Source organism: Micropterus dolomieu, unplaced genomic scaffold (genome assembly GCF_021292245.1).
Source record: "Micropterus dolomieu isolate WLL.071019.BEF.003 ecotype Adirondacks unplaced genomic scaffold, ASM2129224v1 contig_13765, whole genome shotgun sequence".
Taxonomy (NCBI): domain Eukaryota; kingdom Metazoa; phylum Chordata; class Actinopteri; order Centrarchiformes; family Centrarchidae; genus Micropterus; species Micropterus dolomieu.
Genome location: NW_025742751.1, coordinates 1,269 through 12,696, shown reverse-complemented (window position 1 = coordinate 12,696; position 11,428 = coordinate 1,269). Strand labels below are relative to the sequence as shown.

Below are 11,428 nucleotides of genomic sequence, written 5' to 3'. Positions count from 1 at the left end.
GTCTTGACAAACTCAGACTGAAACTGTGTAAAACTCGCTCATGTTTAACTTTTTCATTCATGCAATATTTCAGAATGGGATCTCGGCAAATAAACTGAAAGATAGGCCTATATCTCATCCAAGATTAAAAATCTGTCATAAACCTAAAACATGGAGCCAACAGAACGCATAATAATATTAAATCAGTAAAGAGAGATCATAAACTTACCCGTGACAGTTACCGCAAACAGTAAAACAATTAGCAGCTTCAGTATTCCTTCCATTTGGAAGTTTTTACACAGTAAATGCACCAGCTTTCTCTGCAACACCGACCGACTAACCCGCGGCACAGCCCACTTGTCAGGAATGCTGAAGTAAAGCCAGCCTCCACTTCGAAAACGACAGTCAAGCCAGCCCTCGCGCTGTCTTGCGATGCGTGTTTTTTCTAGGCATTACGGTAACATCGTCTCGCAGCACATTTCAAAATAAAAGTGAGCTTCTGCTGAACAAAATGCAATTGATGTGGCAGAAACGATTGAATAAATAAATAAATGCTTAAGACAACACAAGTATCTAAAGAAAATATTACATTTTCACAGAAAGCTTACTAAATTCAGCCAAGATTCGAACTCATGTAAAAAGAAAACCTTCTGTTTCCACTGAGTCATTTCACTTCACATTGATAACAGATCATCTCAGGGGGACCCTTGGTGATCCGAAATACACTATGTTGCAAAAGTTTTAGGACGCTTGCCTTTATATGTACACAAGATGGTTAAGGAAATCCTATTCTTAATCCTTAGAGTTTAATTTGGAGTTGGCCCACCCTTTGTAGATATAACAGCTTCAACTCTTCTGGGAAGGCTGTCCACAATGTTTAGGAGTGTGTTTATGGGAATTTTTGACCATTCTTCTATAATCCCATTTGTGAGGTCAGGCACAGATGTTGGACGAGAAGGCCTGGCTCGCAGTCTCGCTCTAATTCATCCCAAAGGTGTTCTATGGGTTGAGATCAGGACTCTGTGCAAGCCAGTCAGGTTCTCCACACCAAACTCGCCTATCCATGTCTTTCCAAACAGAAACCCTGCAGTTTCCACCAACTCATTTCACTTCCCAGAAATAGCAGACCATCGTAGAGCATCCCTCAGTCAGTATCAGAGCTTTCTGATGTAGAGTTACGAAATTAAAGCCCTATAAAATGTCTTACATTTTCACTGAATTCAGACTGATGGTAAAAAACACAATGGTAATTTTACCCTAATGGTAACCCATTACTTGATTTTAAGGGTATTACCTCTTTCAATCACACCCACACATCACCCACTTAAATTTGAATTGAGGACATAGATGACCATTAGAACGTCGCAACAGATGCCTGAGTACTTTATTATAGCAGTGTCCCTACTGCAGACTAACCCTTCATCAGTAGAGTGCTCTGCCCCCCACTGGATTCTATGGGTATAATGAGAAGAGCCCCATGACTGTCCACCCCAGCAAAGACAAGCCAAGACAGGCTGATCAGTGCATCCGATGGGGGCTGCGCGAAATAAATGAAAATGTTTTCTTCTTTCTGAGGTGGGCTGCTGTCACTGTGAAGTGAAATGACTCAGTGGAAACAGAAGGTTTTCTTTTTACATGAGTTCGAATTTTGGCTGGATTTAGTAAGCTTTCTGTGAAAATGTAATATTTTCTTTAGATACTTGTGTTGTCTTAAGCATTTATTTATTTATTCAATCGTTTCTGCCACATCAATTGCATTTTGTTCAGCAGAAGCTCACTTTTATTTTGAAATGTGCTGCGAGACGATGTTACCGTAATGCCTAGACAAAACACGCATCGCAAGACAGCGCGAGGGCTGGCTTGACTGTCGTTTTCGAAGTGGAGCCTGGCTTGATTTCGGCGTAGGTCTGTATATTCACTCTCTCTGCGTCTGATCATTGGTCAACAGTTGCAGCAGTCTGATGGTGTAACAGCGTGACTACAAAATAAATGTCGGCCACACCTGTGATCTGAGAGGTTTTACCATAGGGTTTTACTTGTGACAGTAATGCCGCATTCAGACCAATTAATGAAGTGCGTCTAGAGAGCAGCAGCGTTCAGACTCACTGTGGAGACCTCATGAGGACTAGGGGAGAGCCGCGACGATTGAAACACTTTTCACTATACGTCATTTTGAAATATAACTTTACAAACACAAATCATTTGTTGTTGTCATCAACAACTCTACCCTACTGACTAATCTGTCATGTGATCATGACGATGGCACAAGAAACACAACTCGTCATTCAAAAAAATTGATCGCTTGAGTGAATTTACTTTCCGTGATTGAAAACAGCTTCTTTCGTATTACTCCGTGAAAGTGTGACGTATCCACCTGATTTGTCCCGGTTCTGTTAAGCACTGTGGACTGTACGTGCTGATGAAGTAGTTTGGCATATCAGACTTGTATGGGCTCCGAGAAAATCGCTGTGTTTCATTCGTCCTCCTCTATTTTGAGCTTTAACCATATATTCTATATATTAAATGCTGAACTGCAGAAAAACGTATGGTTAATACACAGAAGCCCCCTGCTGTAAATTGACCCTGTCACTTCTGCTACACAACAATAATTTTCACCAACGTCCACCGTTACAGTGAGAATAGGTTGTAGTCGGTTTTGTCCAATAGATGGCGCCATTGGTTAAATGATTGTTGGGATTACAAGCAAAGTTGCAGAGAGGCAGTTTGAAGATGTAGCCTACTCAGATCCAAAGTATCAATATCATAATGTAAAAATACTTTAGTTTAAATGCTAAAATAATCCATCAAGAATAAATATGAAACGTGATAAAGAAAGTGAAGAAAACTGATAAATTACTTGAGAGGGGGGAGCTGTGAAAACATGCAACTGTTTTCACACCCGTTTAAAGCTGGTATCTAAATTCTTACCAACCAGTCAACACATGTGTTTTCATGCTACATCTTTTTTAGTTTGATTTACAGAGGAACCTTTTGAAACACAAAGACAAAGACATCATACTAACAAAGATTTACTGTTTTTATTTTTAGCCCAACTTCTCAGCAAACATAACTTTCATAATTAATACTCTAGGTAAATAGGTTTATTAAATACATAAAATGACATGGCTTAAAGATTACCCTCCTTTTATATTTTTCAAACTTCACTTAACTTTGTGCAATATTTCAAAACAACTTCTGCAGATAAATTCATCTCGTAAAAGAAATGAGGCGTCAGTCAGAAACATATATGAGCGCCTTACAGAATATTAAATCAGTGGCCTAGTAAAAAGGACTTAGTAAACAAAAAAGTCAGTAAAATAGTAAAATAATGAGGAGCTTTTACTGATCCAGATGACCCACAAGAGGCTGTGACACACAAGAAATTCAATTTGTATCAAGGTGGAGGCAGAAATCTCAAACAAAACCATCTGAATGATTCGATGTCCTCGAACAAACCGAGAAAATATTTGATAATGAGAAAAACAACAGTAGGCTAATGTTGGTGAAAGTAAAAATAGCAATTTAATATCAGTGGACAGTGATAAGAGAAACAGAGCAAGTGCTTTACAGTACAGAGGATACAATAAAATGTAAAGTTCAACATGAGAGAAAAAGATTGTAAAAATAAAATAAAACACATTCAAATACTTAATTTGACCAAAATGACACAAACCAATCAAACTAATGTCAGTTCTCAGTGTTTCCCTGGAAGTTTGTTTCAGAGAACAGGACCAAAGCTAAAAAGGAGAGTTGGAATAGTTTAAGGCGTCAGATCACAAGAGCCTGGACCAGAACCTGAGCTGAGTCCTGGGTGAGGAACAGACGTATCCTCCTGATTGTGTGGAGGAGGAAGCTGCAGGAGCAGGTTGGCCCTGCGATGTTGGCAGAGAAGCACAGATGGTCGTCCAGTGTCACATCCAGGTTCCTTGTAGCCCGAGCCGGGGACCCACAGAGTTCTCAACGGGCCCCATGAGGAGGTTTAATGGCTGTTTCCTCAGTAAAAACTTTGGTAAAACTGGTGAGGTCAGTGTGCTTTTTGATCGTTGAGGTGATGAACGGCAGCCATCGTCCTCTCAGACCATGTTTCTCAAACAGCTTCCTGCAGGCCCCTCCAGGTCCTCGTCCGCTGCTTGGGTGTTCACCTTTTTCATTTCAGATCCGTTTGGCGTCGTTAAAATGTCTGTGCACATAAAGCAACATATGTTAAACATTTAAAACCATAGAAAATAAGTCAGTATCACTGGTAATCTTCCTTTTTCAGAGTCCTCCTGGACTTCACATGTTGTTTTCTAACTTACGGATCGTTCCGTTCATCCTCAGAAGCAGAACAACAACAACAACAACGCAGAGAATAACAAAAACAGAGGAAATGATCCCAGCCCGGCCAGCGTTCCTGTTTCCACCAACTGAAAAGATTTCAGAGAAGATGCTGAGTTTAGAAGAAGGGCAGGTTCAAGGTCGTGCTCTGCTCTAACATTGATGCATCAGAATTAACAAGCTAATAATGTCAGACAGACATCAGTCACAGGGGACATTTTACAGCACAACCAGTACTTTTGATACTTTAAGTACATTTTGCTGATGATACTTTTGTGCTTAAACACAGGACTTTTAATTGTAATAGGGTAATTTTCACTGTCATACATTTGCACTTCCACCACTCTGAGTGAAGTTTAGAAATGCTCACATTAAATGTTCAGACCTGCTGCACATTTCCACACAGCAGATCATCTTGCACTCAGAGAGGATAAAGTTGGACAAAGGAAGAAATATTCCAAGACATTTACCACGACCATCTGGCTCGGTCTCTTCTTCCTCTGGAGGTCCAGTTGTGCTGGAATCATCTCTCTTTGTCTCGTTCTGCTGGTCTTTTCCCACCGTTTCTAATGAGAGAGGTCTTATTTAGGAACAACGTTATATACACTTTGAATTAAATGAACCTGAACAGTATTAAACTCAGCATGCTCACCAACAATGAGGTCAACAACACAGCTGGTCTCCAGCTTTGGGACAAAGCCTTTGTAAAGTCCTCTGTCAGACAGCTTCACTGAAGAGATGTGCAGAGTCAGGACTCCTCTGATCAGGTCTTCATGCAGGAGAGTCGTCCTGCCTCTGTATTGATCCGTCTGTGGATCAGGATCGTCCTGTTGATGTCGATAGACGTGGACGATATCCTTGTTCTCAAGTCTCGTCCAGTCCACGGTGAAAGCAGACAGGCTGACCGGAGGATCCAGACGACACTGAAGAGTCACATTATCACCTTCTGCTGCCTTTATCGGCTGAGTCTGGTACATGGCAGGAGGCTCTCCTGAGGAAACAAACATTATATTTAGACAGTTTGAAAGCCTCTGAAGAACAGCCTGGTGTCTGCAAAAGCCACAAACCTACTTGCCCTCATAGTTTAAATGAAGTGGGGATGCCACCAAAGCATTGGTGTAGTTTAGTTTTTCTAGTGAGTATATTGTGATTTTTCCCTCCCAGCCTCATACTCACCCGTCCCAGAGCGACGTCCCATAAGCATCATTACACTCACTAATACATACAGTATGCATGTACATAGAGAGCATTCTGAAGGACTGCTTAGGCTGTGTGTTATCAACACTGCAAAGACTTTAACAGACGATGAAGGTTACAGGTGGGAAAGGGCGTCACTTTGTGTTGAACAGTGGTGGGGACATTAAAGGGCTCAGATTACAGTTGTGACAAAACACTTAGCAAACGAGATGTGACAATCCAGAATATTGGGGTCTAGAGAACAAGACTAGAAGATATTTTAATGCTATTTAAAGACATATTCAGTGATGAAAATACATAAAGATTATGAGTATTAAACACTTAATTTCCTGCATTTTGGAGACATTTCTCTGCACCAAATTATGGTGGAAATGTATTCATTTATTTAAAGCGAAGACCAAATTCAGGTAGCAGGTGACAATATAATTTAATATAATGCAGTAATCAGTATATTGTTTTGTTTTTTTAGCTAAAGTAGTTTTTTTGGGATAATGCAGATCTGATTTCTCTATATTTACATTGCATTGCATGTTTTCTTATGCCAAAAAAACTTTCTCATAACACTTACATTTGTTATTTAACATTTCTTGTTGCAAGCTATTTTTCAGAACATTTTTAACAAATGCCTCAAATCTCAGTTCTGTGTTTCGCAACACAGACGGGGTGAATTTATGAATGAACGTGTGAAAGTTCTGTCACAAAACGATGTTGTTACGTAACATCCCGCTATTTTAAGCGGGTCTACGGAAATCTTTGACCGTTCTTATAGGCTGCGTATCACGTACACTACACCACTGCATCAAAGCTTATTCCAAAGATTCATTCAGTCTCTAAAGTTTTGCAGTTGTTGCGGTACCCGGCAACAGAAGAAAACCCAACACCAACCCACAAACTGCTCAACCCACTCCCGGTAGCTGGCCTCAAGGGTGTATGAGAACATTTCCACCTGCTGCTACCAAGTGATCACATAAGCACATATAAACACAGCTGATTTAATGAATATCACGCGTTAATCACATTTGCGACTCATGATGAAATGCTGCATAAAAAAACATGACGTTAAAACACACGAGTCCAACTACTCCAATAAGGTTTATTATTTATGTCCGCAAAATTATTTCAATGTAACATGTTACAAAAGCCTCTACATGCAGAACTTGCTGAAGAGGTATTGGATTTAATAACAACATGCAGGTTTCCAGGGGTTTCATACCGAACATTTGCTCAATAGTAAAACCACTGCTGACAGCAGAAACATTTTAGTGGAGCTCCCACATATACGGCCTCACCCTGTAACATAATCTAACTAAGACCTTTCCCACAACCGAATAACTTTGCTCCTTCTCCCCTTGTCGGAATCTTTTCAGTCTTCTTCAACACTCTGGAACTCGGCTTCCACTGACAGTGATACACCACCTAACGTTATCGCTCCTTTTAAATATCTGACCCGAATGGGAAGCAGTTCATAAAGCTATAATCTCCATATTCTTTATTCCTCAGTGCTTTATCTCTATCTTGACCGACTGCACATCTACAAACCAACTTATCACAAGATATTTTAAAACCGTTCAATCTTGTGTAGCTAGTAGGATAATCTCAAAAACAGATAAATAGCCTAATTATTTCAAGTTTTGCATATTTTCAGGTTACTTACCACTGCAGACAGTGAACCTCGGGTGTATCCTTCCGCACTTTCACCATATAGGCTATCTCCTGAATCACATTAACTTTAGGCTCGAACTATTGGTCTAAATTATTGAGTAGCCAACAACATCCTACCAATTTTCCAATCCCTGGTTCTGGTTTGTGTTGAAAAACGATGTGTAGAGCTTCAATCCCAACTAACACAACAAGGTTCACGCAAGCACTTCCTCGTCTTTGTCGAGCTCGGTCGCCATTCTGTAGCTGGGTCCTCCGCCTCCACTCAGGCCAGAACTCCCGATGACTGAAATCAAAGTTGTCGCCATGGTCGACTTCTTACAATATACAATGTTTAAAGACCAGTCTGTGAACGCGCTCCCGGCTGGATTGACGTCACATAAAAGAGGCGGTGTTAGCAGCAGATGACCAATCACAGACACGAACAAGTCCACTGTCAGAGGAGCGTCATATTTTATGAACGAGGATTAAACTGTAACACTACAGAAATACGACAGTAGCACGCCTGCAGCTGACACATGCAGGGAGACAGAAATGAACAGTAGTCTATAATATTGCGTTGACTTTTATGAGCTGTGGCCTAGCCTGTGAAAATATCAGCCTTATTCTTTCAGCTCTGCTGTGTCGGCGTTTCCACATTAAAAGGGTCGTTCCACCTCACTTTAAAAATTAGATTAATTTATTTAACACACTCAAAAGTGTTTCAAACATTGTTCTAAATTAACTTCATAAAGCAATGAAACGAAGCTCCATTCATGCCATGAAATGTGCTCAAATAGCGGCTGAAAGACTGAATCTCAACATTTATGCTGCTGAAAACTCAGGTGGGGAGGAACATGACTACAGTCTCTGTGGTAGGCCTTTGAAAGCTATACTAGCCTAAATAGATAGCCCACGTTCATATTAAAATTTAGTATTTCAATATCCCTACCAAACTGCTCATAATATTCAGCCTCACATAAGAAAAATAAAACCTAGGCCTATTTATTTTAACGGCTGCGTCAGGGTAAGTGAAACGAACTGGGAGCAAATATTAAACACATTTCAAAGCAGTCAATAGGCTCAGCCTACTGTAAAAACCTGTAGGCAATATAGCCTAAGGCTTTCAATCAGTCTCTGTAGGATGATATCGGTAGAGCCAAGAGTTTCTCCAAATCACCGCTGCAAACATAAAGCAGCTTGTTGGCTGAAGGAGTCTGTGGGATTTTCCGACAGATGGTGATGTCATTTTCCAAGAGAGCTGATTAGTCAGTAGGCGGCATTTTCATAGAGTTGATCTCTTATCTGGAGCATAACCTCCGGAGCAGGTTAACCATGGTGATCTACGCCAGTAAGAAGTCAACCACCTTCGTGATGCTGAAAACCCAGGATTAACCCGGAGTTACCTGGATAAGCTCAAATCCTACTTCGTGGTACAGACCCCAGACCTGTTAAATTTTAAAAAGTTACAACAAACTTAATGTACTGTTCCTTCATACGTAAAACTGCAGGTTTTTAGGGCAGACAATTGCAGAATGTTAATTAAACCATTGTTTTTTGAAATCATTATTGCGAACATGCAAGAGAAAGTAGGCTGTATAAAAAACAACAATAAAAAAAAACAATGTTAAAAAACATAGGAGAATAAAACAACAGATGACAGATAACACATTGTTCATATCCTAATTGGGTGATGAAGACGTAACCAAACGACCATTGGCTATGGTCCTGAGCCATATATATATATATATATTAACAACATATTTTGATACAATCGGGACTGTCAGCTTTGAATCAGTGAGTCAAAGCAACTTCCCGGTCTACTGCTGTGCGGCAGTAGGCCATTTGGTGACTGGAAACTTCAGATCTTTACAGAGAAGCTTCTTCAGTCCACTGCAGTGTTTTTGTTTGTTCTGTAATGTTATCTCTGTATTCACTAATTTTTTTAATTTAAATATTTTTGTTAATTTTCATTGGACCGAGCCTCTCCTTGATCAAAATCCGTTAGGCTATTTGCAACAGATCCAACTTTATCTGCATGAGCTGCTCCTCTCAGTAGACTATAACTTCAGAGGGAAAAAGTCTACCGCTCAAATAAGCCTAAATAGTAGCCTATATTTAAAAAGCAATGTGGTGCATTAAATCTTTGAGACCAATGATCAGAAACAGGCTCAAGACAGTCGGACTGAACATAAAATGTCTGGGCTGTAGAGCAACTACAAATCATAGATTCCGGTTTTCACAAACGCATTAGACTGAAGCTCACTTCACATCGTTGCAATGCAATGATGCATGCAATATTTCAGGATGAATTCTCGGCAAATAAGCCGATAAACACATCTCATACAAGATTATAGGCCTAATTCTGACATCAGCTCTAAACATGGAGCCTACAGTAAACATAAATAATATTAAATCAGTAAGGAGAGAACAAGAACGTACCTGTGACAGTTACCGCAAACAGTAAAATACTTAGGCCCAGCGATCCAGGAACTTCCATTAGGCTTTATGTTGAGGCGTCTGTTCTCACGGTTACAGTCTATGCTTTCTTTTTCTTCTTTCTATGCCCTTTTATCCTCCCCCCTGGGAGGAGTAGGCTACGATGAGGCCGTGGGACACACTGTGGGAAAACGTGTAAACTCGCTTTGCTTGAGTTATTGCGCAATACAAGCAAGAACGCATCGCCTCAAACTGTCAGCAACGTGTTGCTGGTGGCAAGTCTTTCTTCCGAGAGCGCACAAGTCCGCTCAGGTGTGGCTGCTCAGGTGTGGCGCCAACTGAGCAAGTTCATTCTTCAGAGGACTAGCTACTGTCACCTGTGAATTGTCACATGCAGGAATGTTAAAAAAAAAAAAACATGCGCATTATGATGTTAAGTGTCAGATAAGTCGGCTTGCTGCAGTTAAATATCTAAGAAAGAGACGTCCTCTGTCCCTGAAGAAACCTCTAGGACGCAAGTTAATTAGTATGATGACCTTGTGGTGAACCTATAAACCAGTTAAATTTAAACAATTGTTGCTTTGTGTTGTTGGCCACAAATAATGACAGAGAAAAGAAAAACAACAAGTAGCCATTAGTACAAAAAGTCATGGCAATTTGGTAACATCACAGTCTACATGCTATAATAGTAGGCTAATGAGACTCCACTAGTGTACACACACGAGCACAATTTTAAAGGGGGGAAAGTCTGCCGCTCAAACGCTTCTTAGCTTGTGCTAACAACAACTTCCTACGATGGAAAACTCGGGCAAAGTGGAGCTCCTTAGGCAGGAAGATAAGGACGTGGTAGCTATTAACGAAAAATGTAACATAAGAGAGATTCACTGCTACGCTTGTCAAGCCTAAAATGATGAAGAATGCGCTTCTTCTCAGAACACGCCAGTGAAACGACCAACTAAAAAGACTAAAGGTAACCAAAAAGAAAACACACTCCTGCAAGGCGTTGACGTTAAACGAGAAGCCAACACTCACTGAGCTACAAAACACCATAATTACAGCCGTCTTTGGGAAGATAAACGAAAGAGCTGACCAAACTGATAAGGCTGTCCACTAGGCTACAATATAGTTCAGATAGACGGTCTTAAAAAGTCGCTGGACTTTTGCCATAAGGAAATAGTGGATTTGAAAAAAACAGAACATTGCTCTCAGAGACAAATGTGAGCAACTCCAGAAAAAAAGTCACAGAGATGGAACTTAAAGTCAATGAAGTCGATCGTTACAGCCGACGTTATAACTACCGCCTTCACGGCGTTCCTGAAAAAGAAGAAGATAACATCACGAGTCCAAGACATCTGTCGGGCCGTGCTACCTGTCTCCGAGTCCGAGAAGATAGTAACTGCAATAGATGTGGTCCATAGAATCGGCAGACCCAAAGATGGAGGATCCAACCAGTAGGTGCGACCAGTAATTATCAGGTTCCTGTCACCAGAGATGTGTTGTGGAGAGGATCTAAGAACAACAACTACCTGAAGAACAACCGACTCCACTTCAAGGAGGACCTGACTTCAGATGACAGAAACACTCGCGGTCGTTTATGGCCAGCTGTGGAGGCAGCAAGAAAGAGAGGAGAAAAGGCATTCTTCGTGGGAAATAAGGCATTCATAAACGGGAAGGAAATTAAAATGGACTGAAAGAAAACCACTCAAAGATACTAAGCAAAGTGGATAAATATTAATGTGCTCTGGGTAAGGTGTATCATTATAAATATTTATGCCTCCAATAACTTAATAATAATAATAATAATAATAACTTTAATAAGAACTACTGAAAATTTAATAAAACACTATTAGAAAATAAG

At 40.4% G+C, this 11,428-nt stretch overlaps 1 protein-coding gene across 2 annotated transcripts; it reads right to left on the bottom strand.

The window, feature by feature from the left end:
- Positions 1–3,476: 3,476 nt before the first annotated feature.
- LOC123966585 (butyrophilin-like protein 2) lies at positions 3,477–7,514 on the bottom strand. Of its 2 annotated transcripts, none has more exons than XM_046042721.1 (5): positions 7,148–7,514; positions 4,949–5,287; positions 4,767–4,862; positions 4,278–4,385; positions 3,477–4,159 (listed from the first exon to the last, which is right to left on the bottom strand). In XM_046042721.1, the coding sequence occupies exons 2-5, from the start codon at positions 5,271–5,273 to the stop codon at positions 4,053–4,055; spliced, it is 636 nt and encodes a 211-aa protein (XP_045898677.1). In that variant the 5' UTR covers positions 5,274–5,287; positions 7,148–7,514; the 3' UTR covers positions 3,477–4,052. The 2 variants fall into 2 exon arrangements, with proteins under 2 accessions (XP_045898677.1, XP_045898678.1); XM_046042722.1 differs by having other exon boundaries at positions 7,273–7,514.
- Between the last annotated feature and the right edge of the window lie 3,914 nt (positions 7,515–11,428).

Bases quoted from the DNA above. Each gene is read 5' to 3' on its own strand.
- LOC123966585 (XM_046042721.1), bottom strand. From the start codon at position 5,273: ATGTACCAGACTCAGCCGATAAAGGCAGCAGAAGGTGATAATGTGACT. The intron at 4,863-4,948 runs GTGAGCATGCTG...CTCTCTCATTAG, and splicing joins TGTTGTTGACCTCATTGTTG to AAACGGTGGGAAAAGACCAG. The intron at 4,160-4,277 runs GTAAGTTAGAAA...TTATGTGCACAG, and splicing joins GAGGATGAACGGAACGATCC to ACATTTTAACGACGCCAAAC.